Source organism: Rhinoraja longicauda, chromosome 17, assembly GCF_053455715.1.
Source record: "Rhinoraja longicauda isolate Sanriku21f chromosome 17, sRhiLon1.1, whole genome shotgun sequence".
Classification (NCBI taxonomy): Eukaryota; Metazoa; Chordata; class Chondrichthyes; order Rajiformes; family Arhynchobatidae; genus Rhinoraja; species Rhinoraja longicauda.
In genome coordinates, this window is record NC_135969.1 from 46,089,076 (window position 1) to 46,115,975 (window position 26,900).

General features: G+C 40.7%; 1 protein-coding gene across 9 annotated transcripts in view; it reads right to left on the reverse strand.

The window, feature by feature from the left end:
• LOC144601975 (voltage-dependent L-type calcium channel subunit alpha-1D-like) overlaps nt 1-26,900 on the reverse strand; it is a 282,505-nt gene that overhangs the window by 60,794 nt on the left and 194,811 nt on the right. For 5 of the 9 annotated variants that reach the window (XM_078414644.1, XM_078414643.1, XM_078414642.1 and 2 more), the window contains 8 exons: nt 18,804-18,848; nt 18,223-18,351; nt 16,863-16,928; nt 16,098-16,189; nt 13,709-13,868; nt 11,679-11,806; nt 4,722-4,818; nt 3,255-3,357 (listed from right to left, as the gene is read on the reverse strand). In XM_078414644.1, the coding sequence (XP_078270770.1) occupies nt 3,255-3,357; nt 4,722-4,818; nt 11,679-11,806; nt 13,709-13,868; nt 16,098-16,189; nt 16,863-16,928; nt 18,223-18,351; nt 18,804-18,848 (820 nt within the window). The remainder of the gene's footprint in view (nt 1-3,254; nt 3,358-4,721; nt 4,819-11,678; nt 11,807-13,708; nt 13,869-16,097; nt 16,190-16,862; nt 16,929-18,222; nt 18,352-18,803; nt 18,849-26,900) is intronic. The other 4 variants (XM_078414647.1, XM_078414648.1, XM_078414646.1 and 1 more) reach the window with 1 other exon arrangement.

Consider the following 26,900-nt stretch of genomic DNA (forward strand, 5'->3'; position numbering starts at 1 on the left):
GTGCTGGCTCGAAGGGCCGAATGGCCTACTCCTGCACCTATTGTCTATTGTCTTAAAATGGTGCAAGTACTGGTAATAATTAATTTCCAGAATTAAAGATTTGGGTGTGATATTTATTAAATATAGGTAAAGAATAATTGAAAACATAGTTGATGCATAAACTCACGTTTGGATATTATTCTTAATCAACAACTAAATGTGAATCAGTTTGTTGTATTCGATATTGCAGTCTGCCAACTTGGTTGTTTTAAAGATATACCACGTAAATAGATATTCATAAATATCAAGGACACACCACTAATCTCCATCAAATCGATAACAGGCAGCCTTGGAAGCCTATCCTCCCTAGTCAAACCGCATGTCAAAAATCTTGGCGTGATATTTGACTCTGCATTAAAGTTTGACAAGCAAGTCAACGCTGTGGTAAAAGCCAGCTTCTTCCAGCTTCGTACCATAGCTAAAATCAAACCATTCCTCCAATTTGACGACATTGAAAAAATCATCCACGCATTCATTTCCTCCCGCCTAGACTACTGCAACTCCACTATACACTGGGATCAGCCAATCATCCCTGTCCCGGCTGCAATTGGTCCAAAACGCCACAGCGAGACTCCTGACGGGTACCCGTAAAAGGGACCACATCACCCCGATTCTGGCCTCTCTCCACTGACTCCCAGTACAGTACAGAATCAACTTCAAGCTCCTCCTATTCACATACAAAGCTCTAAACGAGCTTGCCCCCCCCCCATATCAAAAATCTTCTAACCCACCACTCTATCTCCAGGTCCCTCAGGTCAGCCGACTTGGGGCTACTGACTATCCCGCGGTCTAGCTCAGGGGTGACCACGCTTTTGCGGTTGCAGCTCCTAGACTGTGGAACAGCATCCATCTCCCCATCAGAACTGCCCCCTCCATCGACTCCTTTAAGTCCAGGCTCAAAACCTATTTCTACTCCCTAGCGTTTGAGGCCCTCTGAGGGGGCGCTGTGAACTGTTTATGTATGTGCTGTTATGTTTGTGTGCCATTGTATGTTATGTTCGTTCTTAGTACCTGAACTGATGTACAGCACTTTGGTCAACGTGGGTTGTTTTTAAATGTGTGATACAAATAAAATTGACTTGACTTGACTTGATAGAATTAACATACATCATCAATTTGGGGATGAGATTCCAACAAATGACAAATGATGTACTGATGACAAAGATTTAGATTTTGTACAAAGTTGGCCAAATCCAGTTCTACATTTTTCACTTTATGTGACATTTTGTAAGGGGCTTCGAAATTAGTAAGTCTTATATGTTTCATAAATAATATTTATCTCTCGTTTTTTCCCCAAAATTTGAAAGTGTTAAAATTTGGTCAAATTTGATCACAAATTAGCTCAAAAGGATCATAGGTAAGGCCCATTTTAAATCCTGTGGTACTTTATTATGATTTATTAACTTTCAAATTTAGCCTTATTTGCAGAATATGGGTATTTGCAGAAACACCCATATAAAGATTATAAACAGCAAAACGTGACACATGATTAGATGTCTACGCAAATAATATATTGTCGCACAGAAACATTGGCAAGATCATATCTAGTAACATTGCAGAACTAGTAATAACAGGATAATATGAATAATATTAATTATCCAATGATGCAAATGCATGTTGTTAGAAACTGTTTCCAAATCTATATACTAAAACTCTTGTTTGTTTGTTTGTGTTTTCCTGGACTTCAGCCAAAAATGATACACGACAGCGTGACAATGTCAGGCCCACCTCACTCACCGTCGTCCCTTTGGTGCTAATGGAACAAGTTTCATTGAAATCGGTGTTATATTTTTTAAGTTATTCACATTTTAAAGTTTAAATCCATCTCCTAGGGGGGGAGGGAGGAAGGGAGGGAGGGGAGGAGGGAGGATAAGGGGGGATGAGTGGGATGGAGTAGGGGGAGGGGGGACGGGAGGTGGGGAGGAGGGAGGGAGGGGTGGGGGGAGGGAGGGGAGGAAGGGGGAAGGAGGGAGGGAGGGAGGGGAAGGGAGGGAAGGGGGAGGGGAAGGAGGGGGTAGGGGAGGAGGGAGAGGGAGAGGGGGAGGGGGGAGGGGGAGAGGGGAGGGGGAGTGGGGAAGGGGAGGGTGCTGCACCAATGCAGGAGAGGGTTGGGCCCAACGAGTCCACTTGGTCTAGTATTATATAATCAGAGGCTGGAAATTCCTCTGGAAACGTAACTTTCCTGACCTTCCTTTTTATTCTTCCTGCTTCTGTAGTACATTGCTTGGTGAACTTGTGTGGAAAGCAGCACACAATCTTTATACATGGTGTGTCAATGTTTTTCAAATGTTTGGAGCTTTGACTTGAGGAGTCCAATGTCACCCCTCATTCTTACTCTCAATGATATCTACTAACTTACTATTCAAACACGCCTCAATAAACATAGAACAGTACAACACAGGGACAAGCTTTTTGCCCCACGATGTCTGTGGTGAACATGATGCCAAGATAAACTGCCTCCTCTGCTTGTGTGTAATCCATATCCCTCTATATCCAGGTGTCCATATAAAAGCCTCTAAAATGTCATTATCGTATCTGTCTCCACCACCACCCTCAGCAGCGCGTTCCACAAAGACGAGTGTCCCATGAAACAGCCTTTCATTATTTTCTGATTTGAATGAAGACCAAGCAAAAGCAATATGAGCTCTTCCAAGTATTCAAAATTGTTCCCTTTTCATATGCTGACGACTTAATTCACCATTAAAATTCATATTTGATTCTAGCAGGTAGCTTTAAATATTATCTAAAATAAATAATTTCAATGTGATTTCAGACCCTACCTAATGTCTTATTCCATGCCTTAAATCCTGTCATACCTGCACCTCTAGTGCATAATGACTCAATTTTGAAGATTAACTTCATCTTTGCCCTGACTAGAGATCTGGTATTCTTGAATCTTAAAAACAATTTAAGGTAATGTTTTGGAATCAGGAATAAAAAAATATTTTTCTTTTACCAACTGTAAATTCTCCATCCATACTTACCTTCACTTTGCAACTAAATTAAATCAGGCTATGTTTGCATCTGTCTTTGTGAATTATTTAACGTTAAGGAAAGCTTACACATAACAGTATTGGACATATTACATTGTTTGAAAAATTACTTTACTACAGTTTCCAAGTGTGCAAGTAAAGAGGCATGGCATGTGGTCATTGATTAAATTCAGTTCTGAACATCGGTTAACTGGCTAAATGAGGTACAGTTCCAGATCTTACCCTCGGTTTTGATTTTTAAAGCTGTTCTGACCAAGGCAAAAAGGGTTGCATTGAACATGACAGTTCCATCACTGTTCAGAGGCATGTTCATGGCTACCAATCTCTGAAATTAGGAAATAGTAACACTTTAGTTGTGCACTCCAAATGCTAAAGCTAATTTCTGTTAAAAAAATTGGCAATTAGTTTCAGCCGACTGTGATCTTGAAGTAAATTACTATATTCTAATTACTATGAATTACAATATTCAAAAACCTGGTATGATTTTCCAGATAATCCTTTATTATTATTCCCGGGAAATGGTACTAGCTTTGAAGGAACATCTTGGTTAGCATGGATGAGGGGGGGCAAAGAGGCTGTTTCTGTGCTGTATGACTGTGAACATTGTTTAGTGCCAGTTAAAAATGATTCAAACTCAAAAGTCTAATGTGTCAGAAATTCAGAACAATAATCATATTTTTTGGCCCGTATCAATTAATTCAAGCCTCCAATGCAAAGCATCCCACAAATTTTTGGATATTGTAACTTGGAAGGCTGATTATCACAAGTAATAATGAGAGGTAACATACAATTAGAAAGACTTAGGAGACCAGAGCCTCTTATCTTAAGTACTATAATCCTCTAACAAAATACATAAAATCGTTGATATTGGCCAATTATAACTTTTATAAACTTTCACTGGAATACACTGGAATTTAGAAGGATGAGAGGGGATCTTATCGAAACGTATAAGATTATTAAGGGGTTGGACACGTTAGAGGCAGGAAACATGTTCCCAATGTTGGGGGAGTCCAGAACCAGGGGCCACAGTTTAAGAATAAGGGGTAAGCCATTTAGAACAGAGATGAGGAAAAACTTTTTCAGTCAGAGAGTTGTGAATCTGTGGAATTCTCTGCCTCAGAGGGCAGTGGAGGCCAATTCTCTGAATACATTCAAGAGAGAGCTAGATAGAGCTCTTAAGGATAGCGGAGTCAGGGGGTATGGGGAGAAGGCAGGAACGGGGTACTGATTGAGAATGATCAGCCATGATCACATTGAATGGCGGTGCTGGCTCGAAGGGCCGAATGGCCTACTCCTGCACCTATTGTCTATTGTCTAATATCATTAAAATTAATTGTAAACTGACTGTGCTACTGATTTTTTTTTGGATCAACTAGTTATCTACTAGACTACGTCAGGTGAAACGTCAAGATTCAATACTGACCTAATTTGTCTCATATCTAAAATATTTTTTTTCAGTATTGCGTTACAGCAAATCATCACTCATTAATAAAACATTTACATTTATAGTAAAAACAGAAAATACTGCAAACTTTCAGCAAGTCAGACAGCATCTGTGGATGGAGAAGCAAAGTTATGTTAACTGTTCTCTTTCCACAGATACTGCCTGACATGCTGAGTGTCCCAAGGATATTCTGTTATAGCAGCTGCTATTATCTTGATTTCCATGTACATTCATAGTTTACTGACCTTGCATGCCACTCGATGCGGACAAAGCTTTCCAAAGCCCAAGGGTGGTTGAATACGTCGAAGTAATGTAACCACATCAAGGTGTTTTATTCTTCCTCTGTGAAATATTAATTTCAAGCTTTAGCAACTGTCACCCATAAGAATAGAATAACAAAGCCCACCATCCAGTTCTAGGCTCCCCAAATACTTACCTCATTTCAATTATCATATCACCATCAATGTCTAAGTTTAAAGCATGAAAATATTAATGGGTTGGATCAGAAATTATGTTAAAGTTCCTGAAAACTGCCAAGAAATGTTCTTGATAACTCATCCACTGAAAATTCAGAGAAATAACAAAGTTGTAGGAATTGAGAACCTCGTGCTCCAATGTCATTCTCCGCTACTATAACCATCTAGAAATACCAATTAAACCCTCCTTAATATTTTCGTTGTGAATTCTTGTAAAATATTGTAAGGCTAAGCAGGTTTTTCTATGGATTAATGGAATCCATTTCTGATGTGCTGTAAACAACAACAAACCAAAACCTGTCTGGCCATTTTCAAATGTCATTTACCTGAAACAATTGTTTTTCTCTTCACAGATGCTGCATGATCAGCTGAATATATCCAGCATGCTTTTATTTCAGATTTATAGCATCTACAGCATTTCAATTATTGTAGTTATGAAGGTGTAGGAGGAATCCTTCACAAAAATGTGATTTTTGCAGGAAGAATAGTAATGCGTTGTCACTGGTCTGTGTGACGGAGATAATAGTAAACAGCTGCACAACTACCATGAGGTGCTGACCTGGATGGAGCTAAGAAGGTTTCGTATGGTCTCGAGTGGCAGTGGCATTATTGACCATGACAGCCAATGAAATTAAGTGGAGACTGTTGAAGTCCATATGTGTACATTGATTGACTAGCCTTTGTCTTTTAGACCCATAGAGTGATATACAGTGTGGAAACAGAACCTTCACCCCAACTTGCCCACACTGGCCAACATGTCCCAGCTACACTAGTCCCACTTGCCCGCGTTTGGTCCATATCCCTCCAAACTTGTCCTATCCATGTACCTGTCTAACTGTTTCTTTAATGTTGGGATAGTCCCTGCCTCAACTACCTCCTCTGGCAGCTTGTTCCATACATTCACCACTCTTTGTGTGAAAAAGTTACCCCTCAGATTCCTATTAAATCTTTCCCCTTTTATGAAGTAATAAAGGTTCACGCTGGCTCATGACCACATGGGAAGACAGAAAAGAGAACAGACCCAGAGTATCACATATATCTGCAAGGCCAGAGACAACAAGGACTACTTGCCAACTCAAGTGTGTAGCTGAGTAGAAATTTGTACTTAACACTCTGTCTTGTATATCAACTGATTAGACTTATAGACTCTGTGACCATTTTTTCTTCTCTAATAACTGTACAACTTCAACATAAATTATTATGAACATTCACAAGTTTTCCCAAAAACTGAAGTTATCAGAAATACGAGCAGATGACTCATATGGACAATCACCTTGATAATAGATTCAACCTATTTTTGAGAATGATTTTCCTGCATCATGACACATGGAATTGAATTGTGCTAATAAGTATTTCCTGTTGGGAAATGAGATGGGTCAGGTGACGGAGGTATGTGTTGAGGAGCACTTTGGGTCTAGTGATCACAATGCCATTAGTTTCAATATAATTATGGAGAAGGTCAAATCTGGACCAAGGGTTGAGATTTTGGATTGGAGAAAGGCTAATTTTGAGGAGATGAGAAAGGATTTAAAAGGAGTGAAATGGAACTTTTTGTTTTATGAAAAGGATATAATAGAGAAATGGAGGATATTTAAAGGTGAAATTTTGAGAGTACAGAGTCTTTATGTCCCTGTTCGGTGGAAAGGAAAGAATAATAATTTGAAAGAGCCGTGGTTTTCCAGGGAAATTGGACACTTGGTTCGGAAAAAGAGGGAGATATACAATAAATATAAGCGGCAGGGAGTAAATGAGGTTCTTGAGGAATATAAAGAATGTAAAAGGAATCTTAAGAAGGAAATTAGAAAAGCGAAAAAAAGATATGAGGCTGCTTTGGCAAGTAATGTAAAAGTAAACCCCAAGGGGTTCTACAGATATGTCAATAGCAAAAGGATAGCGAGGGATAAAATTGGTCCATTAGAGAGTCAGAGTGGACAGCTATGTGCTGAGCCGGAAGAAATGGGGGAGATATTAAACAATTTCTTTTCTTCGGTATTCACCGAGGAGAAGGATATTGAATTATGTGAGGTAAGCAAAACAAGTAGAGTAGTGATGGAAATTATGAGGATTAAAGAAGAGGAGGTACGGACACTTTTGAAAAATATAAAAGTGGATAAGTCTCCAGGTCCTGATAGGATATTCCCTAGGACATTGAGGGAAGTTAGTGCAGAAATAGCAGGGGCTATGACGGAAATATTTCAAACGTCATTAGAAACGGGGATGGTGCCGGAAGATTGGCGCATTGCGCATGTTGTGCCTTTGTTTAAAAAAGGTTCTAAAAGTAAACCTAGCAATTATAGACCTGTTAGTTTGATGTCTGTGGTGGGAAAATTAATGGAAAAGATACTTAGGGACAATAAATATAATTATTTGGATAAACAAGGCCTGATTAGAAACAGTCAACATGGATTTGTGCCTGGAAGGTCATGTTTGACTAATCTTCTTGAATTTTTTGAAGAGGTTACCAGGGAAATTGATAAGGGCAAGGCTGTGGATGTTGTCTATATGGACTTCAGTAAGGCATTTGACAAGGTTCCACATGGAAGGTTGATTAAGAAGGTTAAATCATTGGGTATTAATAGTGAGGTTGCAAGATGGATTCAACAATGGCTGAATGGGAGATACCAGAGGGTAATGGTTGACAATTGTATGTCAGGTTGGAGGCCAGTGTCTAGTGGAGTACCCCAACGATCTGTGTTGGGTCCACTGTTGTTTGTCATTTACATTAATGATCTGGATGATGGTGTGGCAAATTGGATTAGTAAATATGCAGATGATACTAAGATAGGTGGTGTAGTTAATAATGAAGTAGAATTTCAAAGTCTACAGAGAGACTTGGGCCTTTTGGAAGGGTGGGCTGAAAGATGGCAGATGGAGTTTAATGCTGATAAGTGTGAGGTGCTGCATTTTGGTAGGACAAATCAAAATAGGACGTACAGGGTAAATGGTAGGGAATTGAGGAATGCAGTGGAACAGAGGGATCTGGGAATAACTGTGCATTGTTCCCTGAAGGTGGAATCTCATGTGGATAGGGTGGTGAAGAAGGCATTTGGTATGCTTGCCTTTATAAATCAGAGCATCGAATATAGAAGTTGGGATGTAATGTTAAAATTGTACAGGGCATTGGTGAGGCCGAATCTGGAGTATGGTGTGCAGTTCTGGTCGCCAAATTATAGGAAGGATGTCGACAAAATGGAGAGGGTACAGAGGAGATTTACTAGAATGTTGTCTGGGTTTCAGCACTTAAGCTACAGAGAGAGGTTGAACAGGTTGGGTCTTTATTCTTTGGAGCGTAGAAGGTTGAGGGGGGACTTGATAGAGGTTTTTAAAATTTTAAGAGGGACGGACAGAGTTGACGTGGGTAGGCTTTTCCCTTTGAGAGTGGGGAAGATTCCAACAAGGGGACATAGCTTCAGAATTGAGGGACAAAAGTTTAGGGGTAACATGAGGGGTAACTTCTTTACTCAGAGGGTGGTGGCTGTATGGAATGGGCTTCCGGTGGAAGTGGTGGAGGCAGGCTCGATTTTATTATTTAAGAGTAAATTGGATAGGTATATGGATAAGAGGGGATTAGAGGGTTATGGTCTGAGAGCAGGTAGATGAGACTAGGTCAGAGAGAGTGGTCGGCGTGGACTGGTAGGGCCGAACGGGCCTGTTTCCGTGCTGCAGTTGTTATATGGTTATATGGTTATATGGTTAAAGAACTAGGAATCTGGTATCAAAAGATGAGACATTCCAGGGGCTAGATGGAGGGAAGTATAATTTTATTCTGGAAATGAGAATACCTCTCCTGTCCTCCCAGCTCCAAAACCAGGTATCTGCTCTGATTAGCAGGATTACTTTAAGACTGCCATGTGGATCTGCTTTTCCAGAATGCTGCTGAATTTTCACTTTGTATTTGGGTAATCTAATATTGTAGAATGGGGTTTTAAAGAGGTGGTGGGTTTCTGTGAATCTGCTGATGTTCAATTCCTAGGCTGGGAGTGGGACCTGAATTCTTCTCCCGGCGAGAATAACTTAGCTGTAACCTTCTCACTCATACTGAAATTACACTTCAGTTCAGTTGAGTTTATTGTCACGTCACAGTGAAAAGCTTGTTGCGTGCTAACCAGTCAGCGGAAAGACTACACATGACTACAATTGAGCCATTCCTACCTGCCACATGAAGGAGGCACTGATGCTGTATGATCTTAACTATATATTTCTGTTAAGTTATAAAGAGACTACTCAAAGATAGCTATTCTCGGAAATGCTGTAAAATTATAGAAAGATATCCGGGTCATTTTGAAACGGGTAAAACAGTGATCTGGCACCGCTGGTAAATATTTGGAAATGAAATACAGGTGAACCAGAAGTAGAATATATCAAAGCTCAGCAACATGAATGCTTCAATCCATCTGCTACTTCAGTATTGGTTTTCCATACGAGGCCACACTGACATCCCCAGCTGCCCCCAGGTGGCAGCAGTGAGCCCTCTACTTGGATGACTGCAGCTTTTAATTGATGTTTTATTAAACCAGATCAATTATTACGCTACATCCGAGTCACATCGAATCTCAATTGTGTAAGGATCATACGTTTTCTTGACTTCACAAACCAATGCAAAGGTTTCCTGGTATTTTTCACTGATATAATTTTTTCCACTGATTTTTTTAATTGAATGTTATTTCCTAAATTGGCAGGAGTGCACTTTCTTTCACTGAATTATCTCACCAGTAACACTACAGTGCATCGTCTCATAATCTATCTTTCTTCTATCTAGTATATTATTAAACTCTGTGTCCGTGTGTATGTGTGTAGCATAACTTTTGTCGTTCTCACAGTCAAATCGTTACACCATAGCGCCACAATTTTTGCACCACGTTACTCACCATTATCCTGGGCATATTATGTAACAGCTCTCATTCAAATTGAAGCTACATTTTTAAAGCTAGAGAGATTTTAAAGTTTAAAAATTTCCTTTCTAACCCATTTCCTGATGGTATTCAGCGTGTGACGTCACAATGCGACCCACACGTCTTCAAGAGATCTCTCCCCCCCGCCCCCCCAGACCTTTAACTAATGCGCTCCCCCCCGGACCTTTAACTCATGCGCTCCCCCCCCCCCGACCTTTAACTCATGCGCTCCCCCCCCTCCCCGGAGCACCGCCGCCCGTCCCGGCATGCCTCGAGCCGGACATTCCTCAGATCGGACCGCGCTGACCGCCGGGAGGTGTAGTCGTCTCTCCCGCACCCGCCACCCGCCCGGCTGACAGCAGTGCCGCGCTCAGTGCCTTCCTCTCCTCTTTCCTCTCCCCCCTCGCATGGAGGAGCTTTAAGCAGCGTTGCCGGGCCTGCAGGAGGGAGGTTCGAGTGGGTGAAGGGTGGGGGTAGGAAGGGAGGGGAGGGTGGGGGTAGGAAGGGAGGGGAGGGTGGGGGTAGGAGGATGGGGTAGGAGGAGAGTGGGGGGAAGGAGACAGTCGGGTAGGAGTGGGGTTGGGGGGAAGGAGAGAGTGGGGGAGGAGGGGGAGGGGTGGGGGAGGAGAGTGGGGGGGGAAGGGGGTCGGGGAGAGTGGGAGTGGGGGGAGGAGGGGTGTGGGGAAGGGGGACAGTGGGTGTGGGGGGCCTTGGAGTGTGGGGGTGAGGGGGTTGGGTGTCGGGATAAGAGAGAGTGGGGGTGGGGGGAAGTGGAAGTGGGGAGGAGAGTGTGGGGAGAGGAGGTGGGGGGAGGAGAGAGTGGTGGTGGGGGTAGACTGGGGGTGGGGAGGAGGGCAGGGTGGGGAGAAGGGAAGAGTGGGGATGGGGAGAGTGGGGGTGGGGAGGAGGGAAGATTGGGGTGTGGGGAGAGTGGGGTGCGGGCAGGGAGAGGGGGGGTAGGGGAGGGGGGTGGTGGGGGCGAGTGGGCGGGGAGGGGGGAATAGGGGTGGGGAGGGGGAAATGGGGGTGAAGGCAGGGCTGGGGGGAGTGGGGTAGGGGAAGGGAAAGTGGGGGTGGGGAGGGGAAAGTGGGGGTGGGGAGGGGAGGGACAAGTGGGGGTGGGTAGAGGGGATGGAGTTGGTCAGTGGGGGGAGGAGGGGGGGATAAGGGGGATTGAGTAGGGGGGTTGAGGGTGCAACAATACAGGAGAGGCTTTGGGTCCAGGGCTCACTCATTTACACCCTCTCCCCTTCCTTGTCCCCCCTCTACGAGGAATGGGCCCAACAGGTCCACTTGGTCTAGTGCGTTATAAAAGTTTGAAATCTCCATTTCATCAACGTATTTACGGACCTGTCTTCCAGTACTGGACTTTGCACGTGTGCCTACATTAGAATTTGTATAATAGGATCTTAATTTTCTATCCATCAAGTGAATGAATGGAAAATTCATTAGAGCCCTTTTGAAGTACCTTCAGCAACAGACTGATTCCACCAAGATGCAGCACAGAACGCCACAGGAGATCCTTCTTCCCTGTGGCTATCAAACTGTACAACTCCTCCCCCTTCTGTCGTGGGGTAGACTGAGACTGATCCCCCCCCCCCAATCTTTGCACATCCCTCAAGCCTTTCCACTCCTCACTTTAATTTCATGTTTCAGGTATTTTGTGTTTTCCGTATTTTGTGTTTTTATGACTGTTGGCAGATCAATTTCCCTCCTGGGATGAATAAAGTTCTATCGTATCATATCTTGGTTTGATCCGTACATAATGTACAAGTATCTACATAATGCACTAATGTGACAGGATACATGGCTGAAGTGAATGAAAGATACTTACTTTGCCTCTGGGTCGTACTCTGACCATATTCTCTTAAATTCTTCCAAATGATGAGGGCCCAGAATGGACCAATCACGTGTCAAATAATCAAAGTTGTCCATGATGACAGCCACAAATAAGTTTATAATCTGAGGTACAGAGGGAGAAGGGTTTATTGGTCTGTTTAGGCATATTTCATTTTAGTGAACCACAGACTGACAAGTTCCATATCCAAATATAACGTTGACAACACTGGCAATTCGTATTCTAATTGTGACACTGTACTAATATTACAAAACAAGCTGTTTGCAGGGAAACCAACAAATACATTGTTTATATTACAGGCGCAGCTTGGATTTTTACTTCAATACTTCAAAGACTGAAGTACGACTTGAGCAGATCTTTTCAGTGCACATCTCCTGCCTCATATTCCTGGAATCCAGTTTATAATGAAAAACAAGACTGCAGCAGAGTTCACCAAATATTTACCACATAGCGCCACCAAGAGGAATCACAATGCCAAATTTGACAACTACACACATACACAACATGCATTGGTATTAACACCCAGCTGCACCATTCACTACGGATGGGAGCAATCTGAAGAATTAAAGCACTATTCATGAAATAAATGTGTTGGGTAGGGCTGGATGTGGATGTGGCTGAATGTTAAAACATCGTCAGGTTTACAATCTGACAGCAAATGTATTGCTGCAGATGAAATGCATTTCAGAGTTAGATTTGGTGATGCTCCACAGCCTCACCTTTCCACTTGATGTGGTGGTGAATCTGCAAAATTAATGGTCACAGAAGGCTGTGGAGGCCAAGTTAATGGATATTTTTGAGAAAGAGATAGATAGATTCTTGATTAGTATGGGTGTCAGGGGTTGATGGGGAGAAGGCAGGAGAATGGGGTTAGGAGGGAGAGATAGATCAGCCATGATTGAATGGCAAGGTAGACTTGATGGGCCGAATGGCCAAATTCTGCCAAATGCTGGTTTACACAAAAGAACACAAAGTGCTAGAGTAACTCAGCAGGTCAGGCAGCATCTCTGGAGACCATGGATAGGTGACGTTTCACAGAGTGTTGAAGTAACTCAGCGGGTCAGGCAGCATCTCTGGAGAACATGGATAGGCGACAGTATGGGTCAGAACGTTTCTTCCGATTGACCGTGTCCATGGGGAGGAGAGGGGAGGAATGAGTTTTCTTACCCTCCCCCCCGCCTACAATCAGTCTGAAGTAGGGTCCCAACCCAAAATGTCACCAATCCATGTCCTCCACAGATGCTGACTGACCCGAGGAGTTACTCCAGCACTTTGTGTCTTTTTTCAATTAAGTGGCGTGACCAACATTAATTATTTTATTTGACATTTATTTATGATTTTTATTATTTTAAATTTTGATTTGTTTTTTTTTCATGTTTGTACGAAACAAAGGTAGTTAAACATTATTTAAAGGTCCTTGACAGCCCGATGGGCAGCTGTGAAATGTGTGGCCATGGACAAAGCATGTCAGGTGAGTGTGTCAGATGAGCGTGTCAGGTGAGTGTGGGTGTCAGGCCTGAGTGAGTCGAACCTTCATACCTTGTGTGATGCCCCAATCATGACAAATTGGTCGCTAAAGATTACACATTTCACAAAGACCAGGTAACATTCCTTGGTGTTTATAACAAAATAGGATAAAAGCCGCATATGTAAACGTCAATGGTGCATGAAGACAGGCTTCTCAATGCCATTGCCCATTCAACCCTCTCCTGATATCTTTCTCATTGGATTGTAATGAAGAAACTGGATCCCTGTCCACCAACATTGATGTCAATGTTAATGCCTCCTCCACCATTACATGGGATAAGAATAGTTACTTCAACACAGTTTTTATCGTTCAGCAACTTGGTTGTCCTACTGTGGTGGTTGAGCTGTCTGAAAATGTTAATTTCCTGTTTGCTGCAACAATAACATATCATCTAGTTAAAGGAGAATGCAGATCAAGTTTCTAAGATAACAAAATTGAAGTCAACAGGTTTTAAAAATCACATACAAAAAGCACGTACCAGAAAGGCGCACAACATGTAAAAGGTGATGAAATATACAATAGCAAAGTTGCTACCACATGTGGACTCCTCTCCTGGCCCATAGTCTGACTCTGGGTCACATCGCCTTCCAGGCATGCACGCCAGCATGATCTCCTGCCAGGCTTCTCCAGTGGCACACCTGTAGAAATCAGAAAACTTGAACAATAACTTCATATTCACATCAGCTGCTCATTTATTTAAAAACAGGACATATCAAAGCTAAATTTCATCTTAGACTGTCCGGAAAGAGATCTTGACAGTAACGTGAAGCTTGTACAATTTTTATCCAGCTGTGATAGACACAAAATGCTGGAGTAACTCAGCAGGACAGACAGCATCTCTGAATAGAAGAAATGGGTGATGTTTCAGATTTAGACCCTTCTTCAGACTTGAAAGGAAAATTAATACAGTTTTAAAGATTTTAAGCGTTCTACAAACCCTTCTTGATTGTAATAGTGTCAGGGGTTATAGAGAGAAGGCAGGAGAATGGGGTTGGGAGGGAGAGATAGATCAGCCATCATTGAATGGCAGAGTAGAATTGAGGGACCGAATGGTCTAATTCTGATCCTATCACATGACCTTATAATAGTTGTGCTTGAATTCTGTTACAAATTTGTAATGATGCATTGTAGGCAAATGGTATATTTTATTTTACATTAATTTACGATTTTTATCACCGATTCTTTGAGTGGTCTTTATGAACTATTACATTCCTTGTATTGAAGGGTTATTTTGTCAATCAATTGACCATAAAAGAGCAGCAATTTATTTGAAACTCAAGGCTGTATGTAACTTACAAATATTGGTGCTAATGTGAACCTGAAGTCCTTTATCTTTCAGGTGCAGAGACTGAGAGTTTAGTTTAGAGATACAGAGTGGAAACAGGCCCTTCAGCCCACGGTATCTGTGCCGACCAGCAATCCATGCACATTAACACTATCCTTCACACGAAGGACAATTTACAATTTATACTAAGCCCATTAACCTACAAATCTGTACGTCTTTGGAGTGTGGGAGGAAACCGAAGATCTTTGAGAAAACCCACGCAGTCACTGGGAGAACGTGCAAACTCCATACAGACAGCACCCCATAGTCGGAATTGAACCCGGGTCTCTGGCGTGTAAGCGCTGTAAGGCAGCAACTCTACTGCTGCGCCACCGTGCCGCCCAAGAGCTGCAGTTAAAGATCCATGGTTGTTGCAGCAATGCATCTTCCACATGCTGCATATTGTGGGGATGTTTAGTGCCAGTGGAGGAACAGAGGCAACTTTGACTATTGTTTAAGGTGCACTCATACAGGCAAATGGAGAATACTGCAGCACAATCCTGCCTTGCACTTTGTGAAACTTTGGGGGTGGGAGGTAATTCACTTGTCACTGAACAACATATGATCAGAAGTTCCAATCTCCTCTTTCTGTACCTCATCCATATCTCTTCATTCCCTGCATATTCATACACCTATCTAAAAGCCTCCTAAATGCCTCCACCACCACCTCTGGCAATGCATTGCAAGCATCCATCATTCTCTGTGCATAAATCTTGCCCCGCACATATCGTTTAAACTTTTCCTCTCTCACCCTACAGCTATGTCCAGCAATCCTTAATGTTTCCATCTTTGGAAAAAGGTTCTGACTGTCAACCTTATGTCCCTCATCATTTTTTATACAGTCCTTTTATCATGTCTCTCTCAACCTTAAACATTCCAGAGAAAATCCATATTTGTCCAAACTCTCCTTATAGCTAATATCCTCCAATTAGTTTAGTTTAGAAATGCTGCGTGGAAACAGGCCCTTCGATCCACTGAGTCCACACTGACTATTCACACTAGTTCTATGTTAGCCCACTTTCTCATCCACTCCCTACACACTAAGGGCAATTTTACAGAGGGACAAATAACCTATAAACCTGCACATCTTTGGGATGTGGGAGGAAACGAGAGCACCCGGAGGAAACCCACGCTGTCATAGGGGGAATGGGCAAACTCCTCACAGACAGCACCTGAGGTCAGGATTGAAAAGAGGTCTCTGGCACTGTGAGGCAGCAGCTCTACCTGCTGCACCACTACGCTGTTGCTCCAATACCCTCTGCTATGTCCTGTCCTGACACTGCATGTACAAGATTGGGTTTTCATGACTGAGCACAGCTTCTGACTTCAGCTGAATCAACCAAATTTAAATTGTCCAGCTGCTAATAATACGTTTTTGAATACGTTTTTTGCATCATCATTACTCCAGTCTTCTGCATTACTAAATCAGTCACATAACCACAGTACAAACAAAAATATGAAAATGATAAGACTGGCCTTTTCAGAATAAAACCAATAATTAATAAAGTATAGTAATGTAATGATGAATTAATTATTTTTGTACCTGAAAAGAAGTAGAACAGACTGAAAAAAAGTCTGGAAGTTGTTATTTCTGTTTATCTGTGTGTGGTCTTGCAAGGCAATTTTGCCAAAAGTCTGGAGAAAAAAAAAGTAATATTCTTTAGTTCCATGAAGTACACGCAGATTTGTTGCCTGAGAGTGAACCGTGAGATATTAATATTTTGCTGTTCATTATAATCTTGATCAATATTTCCAGAGTGATGCTGCGATAAAGTTAAATGCCTTAGAGCATGCATTTATGAAATATCTATTTACATTGGATGTCTGTTTTTGAAAACTTTAAAAAAATGAAGCTGCATTACCATTTCGAGTAGATACAGAAACAGAGATACAGCGCGGAAACAGGCCCTTCGGCCCACCGAGTCCGTGCCGCCCAGCGATCCCCGCACATTAACACTATCCTACACCCACTAGGGATCATTTTTACCTTCACCAAGACAATTAACCTACATAACTCTACGTTTTTGGAGTGACGTTTTTGGGATGAAACCCACGTGGTCACAGGGAGGACACATAAACTCCATACAGACAGCACCCGGAGTCGGATCGAACCTGAGTCTCTGGTGCTGCAAGCGCTGTAAGGCAGTAGTTCTACCGCTGAGCCACTGAGGCCTCCAGTGGGCCTCAGTGGCCTCCCAATTCACTGAGCCCTCCAGTGAATTAAAAATGAAACACTGAATCAAACATTTTCTTAAAACTATTTTACACTCTACATCAATAATGTGTCAGACATAATCACATGGATTACCTGCATGCCAATCACAGCATAGATGAAAAACAGCATGGCGATCAGAAGGGCAACATAGGGAAGAGCCTGAGAAGGAAAATAGCTATTAATAAAGCAAAAACAAAAGATGGAAATGTGAAATAAAAAAGACAATGCTGAAATATTCAGCTCCAGCAACATCTGAGAAGACAGTCACTGTTTTTGATCCATGTCTTCATATCTGATAAAATGCAAGTTCCACTGAATGGTCACAAACCAAACACAGGATTTGAATTGCCACAGTCAAGGCACTTCTGCTCCTGGATTTTGTTACTCAAATACTTTCACTATCGGAAATAGCTGTAGACTTGAGACATACACGCCTTCACCCAAACTTTGGATGCATCATTCACTTTCCAATAGTCTTCCACGCATAATTTCCCTAAGACAACAAATCCATAACCTTTCTGTTAGTTTTGATCTCTAAAATTATACTCCATATCCTGGCACAAATATGATAGTTATTCTGTTAATATTTATTAAGCATTTTCAACAATCTTTACCATATTAACCAGTCATTTTGTTTATTGAACCATGAATGAATGGAAAATGCTTAAATGCCGGCCCAACTTCCCAAAGTACATTCCCAATGAGTGGAGTTTTACACCTGAAGTACAAACTCATAACATAATTCAACTCTGCACAAACTGCTTTTACAATCACTTTTCCTTTTCCCTCAATCCAAATGATTTATAAAACCAATGGTATGCCAACCTAATAATGGACATTAACTCCAGTTAACACAACCCAAGTTTCTCCTTTTAAAGTGGCTGCTACCGAACAAAACATTTTCCACACATGCAAAGTGAAGATAATGATATTGCTCTTCCTGCATATGTACATAGCCATTGGCAATCAGCGATGGACAGAAAATGCTGACCCTGCCAGTGTCAACACGAACCTGAAGCTGGATAAAATGTACGTCTAGCAAAGCTTATTGTGATCATGTCAGCTCCTTGTTACATTTATGCCTGTTCCTTGGGTAATGCCATATTCTAATATTCTAACTTAGCATGGAGGATTGGATCTCAGAAAACAAGGCCATTAAAATCTAGCATTATCAAGATTATAAGTGGAATGACATCCTTTTGCGCTGGTATTTTTATAACATTATGGCCACAAATTATTTAAACTGAAATGGAAAGTGTATTTAAAAATTAACAATACATTCAGTAAATAATGAAATTTATTTCTAATCGAAATAAATCCAAATTTTATTCTAGCTCAAATGGTTGACATTTAGAAACTATACAAGAGATCTACAGTAAATACAAAGTATTTTGTTATAGTTAATTAAACTCAATGTAAACGTTAATATTAATTGGATTTTGTACAAGAGTACCTGGAAGGACTTGACAAATGTCCATAGTAGCGTACGTATCCCCTCCCCACGACTCAGTAACTTCACCAAACGCATTACACGGAAGAGACGGAAGAAAGTAATGGAAATTCTGGAACTTTCCTCAGAATTCTAGAAAGGGAATTACACACACATTCAGTCAAAATAAACTCATAAGAAATTAAAAGTATTTTAAGAAGAGGGGGAACACAATCCGAAGATAATCACAAAAGGACACAAGGTGTTCCCTCAATCACTTTCCTACTTGACTGGAAGCAGAAGGATAGAGTGATCTGAAAGACTACACGCTACAAATGGGTAAATTTTCAGAAAACTTATGTCACCTGTCACAACCAATTTTTTCAATTAAGTTTCAAATTTTCAAGTGGATCAACACAATTCTGAAAATTCATTATATAGAATCACATATTGTTAACAACAGTATGTAGATTAAAGATGATTAACGTTAGGAAGTCATAGACAAAGTCAGGAACAAATATTAGATAGAAATTAGTAAGAAGAAATTCACAAGGAAGAAAACATTCATGCATGATAAACACGGGAAAACATTATTTGTATCTTACCCTAGGTTCCCCTGTAGGGGGTGCCTCTGTTGGCTTTGTAAAAGGCTTTAGAAATGAACATTTAAATTAATAATTAAATTAATTAATAACTTAAATTTAAGTAGAATCAATTAGATTTTTAAAAAGACATCTAAATAAAAAATGTATGCCATTTTTTCCTGGGGTGAAAAATAGATGGCTGACCAGTGTGGGGCACCATTGTCTCCTGGAGATGTAAATGAGTGGCTGGCCTGTGTGGGGCACCATTGTCTCCTGGAGATGTAAATGGGTGGCTGGCCTGTGTGGGGCACCATTGTCTCCTGGAGATGTAAATGGGTGGCTGGCCTGTGTGGGGCACCATTGTCTCCTGGAGATGTAAATGGGTGGCTGGCCCGTGTGGGGCACCATTGTCTCCTGGAGATGTAAATGGGTGGCTGGCCCGTGTGGGACACCCACGCAGCCATTTTGAGGACAAAGTTCAATTGCACAAGTTTATGAACTGCAGCTGGGAAGAGTTGGATGGCTCCAGGGGTGTGCAACCTCAAACAACTTGGCTGGCTTTAATGCTGGACACGGTTCCTGTGAACCAAGCTAGGTTTACCGTGCTGGAGTAACTCAGCGGGTCGGGCAGCACCTCTGGTAAAAAAGGATAGGTGACATTTCAGGTCGGGACTCTTCGGACTGGCACTTTTATGGAGCACTGCAGTTCCTCTCAGAGTGTAAAAGGTGAAAGTTTCTCTTCAGTCATGCCACCCCCTGATGCTGGCCACTGGTGCAAAGGGCCAAAGTAACATTGATACTTCATTTGCTGCAATAGTTACTCTTAAAGGTGTGAAATTTCACGGTGCATGAAAAATTAAGAAACATTTTGTACATTGTAAAAACTGAATTTTACTGATATTTCTGTAATTTTATTTAAGAATTCTTATACTTGTAAAGGAGTTAGAAACACCAGCATCTCAAGGGAACTGAGCAACAACTGCAGGAGCTGCACACCAAATCAGTAACTGATGAGCTAATAATGAATGAGCCATTCCTATTTACCATTGGCTACATCCAAAAACCTGAGAAAAGCTGCTTCACATAAATAAGAACTTTTCGTGCCTTAGATATTTAATTATTTTTACTTCAACTTCATAAAATAAAATAAATTTCAATTTAAACTATAATCCTTTCACAGACTACCTGCCATTGCTCCTTACATCTCTGTTGCAACTGGACTGAATCCAGATACCAGAAAATGTTCAAATTCTTTTGGAATTTCTATTTGCTCCACCTTGGTACCCCAGTTTGTTAAAGTATAAAGCTTAGGGACATGAATTCCATAGTACCTCAGATCTCAACCATTCCTTCAACGGTACCATTTCCAGATGCAGAGCACCATGCACATGCATTACGATGAATAGGAGTTTGGTGTCACAAGCCTGGAATGAATTTCTACTGGGGGGGCACCAGGAACACGTTTGGTGAAACACTGGTTAGAAGTGGTTTTGCTCCAACAATCTGCTGAAGCTTGGTCTTAGACCAGCGATATCAGGTGCATTGGTGGGGCATTTTGATTTATACAGAAAATGTGTTAATATTTTGGAGGCATTGATAACACTAGTCCCTGGTGTGTTCAAATCTAAATCCACGTGATCAAATAATAACATTCAAATCATATTTGTTGTTACATTTTAAAATTCAATACTAATAAAGAAGACAAGTTCATATGTTGATGCAGAATTAATGTTGTAAAACTGGTTCATGCAAAACAATATCTAAAAATTACATGTTGTATTAACACAAATAGTTAAACACTCAAAAGCTATTGATATGATTAAGGTTTAGTTTACTGACCATGACATTCAAAGGCTGACCCAAGGCCAACTATATAATAAGTAATTTGAACATTATGAAGAAAAATTAGTTGATTTTTTTTGCAGACAGATTGGAATTATTTCTCTCCCAAGCACCCCACATTCTGTCACAGCAACTGAATGCAGAAAACAAAAATGGAACGATTCCAAGTTCATATCTATGTCATGGAGAGGGTAAGAAATGGGAAAGGGAAATGCATGGTGAAGAGTGAATCCAATAAATTCATGCAGATGCAGTGTGGTGCCAAATACATGCAGCTATCAGTGCATAATGGTTGAAAATAATCTTTGAGCTTTAGAAATCAATCATTAGTATCAACATTAATTACAATCTACAAAATCAGAATTACTGCCTGTTGAATAAATATACTTATATAATAGAAGACACTAATACATAGAGACATGTTAAAAATGTCTAAAAGAAAATTGGTAAAATTTGTAAGTAAATTTGCTAATTAACTTCCATGAAAATGTGAAAATTAAAATTAATTTAATAACAAGGACTGAAAGAAAATGAAGAAAATATTTCAATATGACATCAAATATATATTACTTATTAGAATAATTCCTATAAGATTAAAATTGCTCATTGGTAGGAAAGAGAATGTGGTGGTGAAAGGTTGTTTTGTGACCAGTGGTGTGCCTTTGGGATTGCTGCTGGGTCCATTGCTGTTTGTCATCTGCATCAATGATTTGGATGAGAATGTACAAGGCATATCAAGTAACTTTGTAGATGGCACTAAAATAGGTGGTATTGCAGACAGTGAAGATGGTTATCAAGAATTACAGCAGAATCTTAACTAGCTGGAGAAATGGGCAGGGGAATGGCTACTGGAGTTTAATTCAGATGGGTGTGAGGTGTTGTATTTTGGGAAGTCAAACCAGGGCAGGACCTTCACAATAAACGGTAGGGCCTTTGTGAGTGTTGTAAAGGGTTCTCGAGGAGTACAAATACACAGAATGTGGCACCTCATAGTCATCAAGAAGGCTCTTGGCATGCTGGCATTCAACATCCAGGGAATTAAGTACTGAAGTTGGGATGTTATGTTACAGTTGCATGAGATGTTGGTGCAACCATGCCACGTTTCCATTGACTTCAATGTAATTGAACAGCTGTACAATTTACTATTGTCTGTTTTACAAATGTCGACCCCTTGGAAACAGAAATATTCTGATGTATTTATTTATGCCCTTAAATGTATTTATGAATGTTTAAATATTTACTTCTAATGCGTTACCGTGTGGCGCCGTCAGCGATGGCAGCCTCGCCAATGGTCTGTATGTCTTTTTGTCTTTTTTGTTATTTTTAGTGTGTTTTAAAAAGTTTGTGTTAATGTTCTTTGGTATGTTTTACCTGGGGGGTGGGGGAGGAGGTCGGGGGAAACTTTTTTCAATCCTGTACCTTGCCGGAGAGGCGATTGTTTTCCGGATCGTATCTCTGGTCGCTCTGCAGCCTAACATCATGGAGCTGGCGGCCTTGCTCGAGACTGACTTTGAGCCCCACCGTGGGGCCATGGACTTACCATCAGAGCCTACGATCCCTTGCCTGGGGTCAACGCTCCAACTGCGGCCTGGGGACTTCACCATTGAGGAGCTCGCAGTCTTGGGTAGAGACCGATGTCGGGAAGGCTCCAAAGTCGCAGGAGGGGTCCGATTGCCCAGCACGGGGGAGCTGAGATCCCCCCCCCGATGCGGGAGCTTGATCGCCCCGATGCGGAGGGCCCGACCACCGGCTACGGGAGTCAAGATCGTCCCGTCAACGGAAGGCTTGAGGCCCTTGACCGCGGGAGAACAAAGAAGGGAAGAGATTGAACTTTTTTTTTTGCCTTCCATCACAGTGAGAAATCTGGAGGAGTCACTGCGGTGGATGTTTATGTTAAAATGTATTTTGTGTGTCTTACTGCTTTTTATTGGTATACACTGGAATTTAGAAGGATGAGAGGGGATCTTATCGAAACGTATAAGATTATTAAGGGGTTATTAAAGGGTTGGACACGTTAGAGGCAGGAAACATGTTCCCAATGTTGGGGGAGTCCAGAACCAGGGGCCACAGTTTAAGAATAAGGGGTAGGCCATTTAGAACGGAGATGAGGAAAAACCTTTTTCAGTCAGAGAGTTGTGAATCTGTGGAATTCTCTGCCTCAGAAGGCAGTGGAGGCCAATTCTCTGAATACATTCAAGAGAGAGCTAGGTAGAGCTCTTAAGGATAGCAGAGTCAGGGGGTATGGGGAGAAGGCAGGAACGGGGTACTGATTGAGAATGATCAGCCATGATCACATTGAATGGCTGGCTCGAAGGGCCGAATGGCCTACTCATGCACCTATTGTCTATTGTCTATTGACTGTATGGCAAATCAAATTCCTCGTATGCTGCAAAACATACTTGGCTAATAAAGTATGATTATGATTATGATTACTGTACTAATTAAGTAAGCGCTTATTAAATTTAAATTAAATAAATGATGAAATGAAATGATCATCTTGGCAGCGTATATTCTCCACAGTTATTTTAGTGAAACTAAAGCAAATACTGAATTATTAAGAAGAAATGCAAAGAAACCTTCAGGCTGCTACAAATTGTTTAAATATTTGGTTGATTTTTATTGCCAAATCAAATGATAATTTCTATTTAATGAATGAACCCCAAGTTATTTCAGGATTTCAAAGCTGTACCTCCAGAAATCACTCAGGTTGGCATTCAACTTTCTTCTTATTTCACCAGGTGTAACCTTAATTAGAACTTCAATCTAATTCATTATTTAAAATACAACAACTACATATCATGATTAATACATAATTAATTAAATGCAGGGTGATAATATTGTATTTGAAAATTTCTTAACTTCAATTAGATCATCAGTAAATGAATTACCGCTTACATTTGCACTCAAACCTCAAACGGAAAGGACACATTATTCAATTACACAGCTCCCCCATCCATCCCATCATTACTCTGTGATCCAATCACTGTTTAAACCTGCTCACTGAATGTTTAGAGATTCATGAATATCAGATTCCAGCAGCCTGAGAGTATAACATGGTAGACAACAGACTAACGAAAATGATTTCTGGTAAAAATTAAGAGTCCTTTCATTCTTACTGTTTTCATTTATACAAGCGATCATCCAAGTGATTATCATCCAAGTGATTATCATCCAAGTGATTATCATCCAAGTGATTATCATCCAAGTGATTATTATCCAAGTGACCATGCAAAAACAAACCGTGCCAAAGAAAGTGTTGGAATTATGGTCAACCAAATGTTCACTACTAAGACTAAAGAGAACCTCAGTATTGTGATAAGTACTCTAAACTCCACAATCACAATCATAAAAGAGCCAATATGAGAACCATTTTACATTCATATTGACGTCTTTACTGAGAGTAGAAACATAAAGCCGTTCCCTTTGCTAGCCATGGAAACCCGTCCTCTCCAAACAACAGATTCTTGTTTGTGGAAAACAAGTTTTCAACTTCACATAAGCACATCAAAATTAATAAAGCAACATCTGCTGCTATCCCTTGACCTATCAATATAATCAGTATAATATAGATAAATGTGAGGCAGATTATTATCTCAATGGTGTCAGGTTAGGTAAGGGGGAAGAGCAGCGAGACCTGGGTGTCCATGTACAGCAGTCACCGAAAGTTGGCGTGCAGGTACAGCAGGCACTGAAGAAAGCTAATGGTATGTTGGCCTTCATAACAAGAGGATTTCAGAATAGGAGTAAAGAGGTTCTTCTGCAGTTGTACAGGGCCCTGGTGAGAACACATCTGGAGTATTGTGTACAGTTTTGGTCTCCTAACTTGAGGAAGGACATCCTTGTAATTGAGGCAGTGCAGCGTAGGTTCACGAAATTGATCCCTAGGATGGCAGGACTGTCATATTTGGAAAGATTGAAAAGACTAGGCTTGTATTCACTAGAGTTTAGAAGGATGAGAGGGGATCTTATAGACATATAAAATTATAAAAGGACTGGACAAGCTAGATGCAGGAAAAATGTTCCCTATATTGGGCGAGTCCAGAACCAGGGGCCACAGTTTTAGAATAAAGTGGAGAAGGAACTTTTTCACCCAGAGAGTTGTGAATTTGTGGAATTCTCTGCCACAGAGGGCAGTGGAGGCCAAATCACTGGATGGATTTAAGAGAGAGTTAGATAGAGCTCTAGGGGCTAGTGAAATCAAGGGCTATGGGGAGAAGGCAGGCACAGGTTATTGATTGTGGCTGATCAGCCAGGATCACAATGAATGGCGGTGCTGGCTCGAAGGGCCGAATGGCCTCCTCCTGCACCTATTTTGTCTATGTTTCTATGTTTAATAATAAATACCCTTAATTGAAAAAATAACTAATTTTTCATCATGAAATGAAAATCATGTTTAAAACTTGAATTTGAAATCAACTCAAGATTATGTGACAATTTTTGAAAGATTTCAAGATATTGCAAATATTTTGACCAATATATTGCAATCAAATATTTAGAAAACATAAAAATACTAAAGTATTTTCCTTCCTTTTAGCTGTTATTTAACATGAAGACTGATATAAACAATACAAAAATAGGTAAACTGTGTGAATTCCAAATTGATAATAGGAAAATGTCTCTAATATTCTTATGAGAGAAGAAATTTGCATGACCATAATGAAATGTTTCAAATGTGAAACTCTGTGTAAACAATGATCATAAAATGTGCCCAACAAAAATACAAACAAATGTGCATGGTACTTAATCATGAAACCAAGAGCATATACTTGCCTTGATAAGATTCTAAAAAAAAGAATTAACATGAAGGAGAGTTAGAAAACCCATTGAAGCTTTTTGTAAAATGTGGATGGGTTTTCGTATAATCTGCAAAATTAACTAAAAATAAATTCGATGAAGGCTAGACCCATATCTCCACTACAGATATATGCTTAACCACATTTCCATACCATCTTCCATCCTAAGTGCAGCAGGAAATTAGGAAAGCAAATGGTATATTGGCCTTTATGACTATAGGATTTGAGTACAGGCAGTTATGCAGCACTTTATGGAAACTGCACCTGGAGAATTGTGTACCATTCTGGTCTCCTTACTTCAGAAGATAGATTTACCATGGTGGGAGTGCAAAGACCTGGCCAGTTTCTGAGCAGATTGACCATATGAGGAGAGATTAAGTACACTAGGCCTCTCTTCTGCAAAGTTTGGAAGAATGAGAAGATATCTTTCAAAATGTTTATAGGTCTCACAATGGATGCTTCCCCTTGATGAGGAGTCTGGAAGAATGGGTCACAATCTCAGAATACAGGTTGCGCCATGAGGAATGGGATGAGCAATTTTTTTTCAATCAGAGGGTAGTGAATCTTTGGAATACCCCAATCCAGGTGGCCGGGGGGGGGACAGTCCTTGAAATACAGATTGGTCGATTTATGGATATTGGGAGAATCCAGGAATATAGGGATCCTGCAGAAAACTGGAGCTAAGGTAGATCAATTATGATCGTGCTGTCTGCTGAGGCAGGATTAATGACCAAATCTCATTTCCAGCACCATTCGTTTTCTAGGATTTGGATTTTTGTGGTTATTTTTTTGTTGACTTTGGTTTTTGAAATGTTGGTCATTTTTTTCTTATAACTATAAGAAAAAAATAAATGTAATAAAAATCTAAATTTCTTTACATGGTCACCAAGGTATTGATGGGAAGGGGGGGGGGGGGGGAGATTCACATAAAATGAATGAAATATTAAATTGCTGCGGACAGAATAAGTCTAGGAACACGTTTAACAAATGAATACATTGTAATTACCCCATGTGAACCAAAACCACAGGATGGCACCCTTGAATATTATATCCCTAGCTTTCTTCACAATAAAAAGGGGAATTGATAACATTTTCATTTTCACAAAAAGACAGGAGAAAGTTATTTGTGTAGCTGTGCCATTCCAAAAATTCCTTTTATTAATTACTCACAGCATTTTAAATGTCATAGTGTCAGTCTGCAGATTACCAAACAAATGGAGAACCTGTACAAGTGGGGACATGTACAATAATTCTACTCAGGGGCTTTACCAGTGAGTTTTTGACTTTCAGAATATAGATTGCTCAACTTTTTGTTCCAATTTTAGAATATATTTTAAAACATTTGTCTTTAAGAATGCTGCTCTTAATCTCTGTCGGGGCAATATGCTTTTTTGACAACACATTTTGTGAAACATGGAAGAGATAATTAACATCAAAGTTATTCTCACTTTCACTTGCTGGAGTTTAATCATTTGTTTTAAGA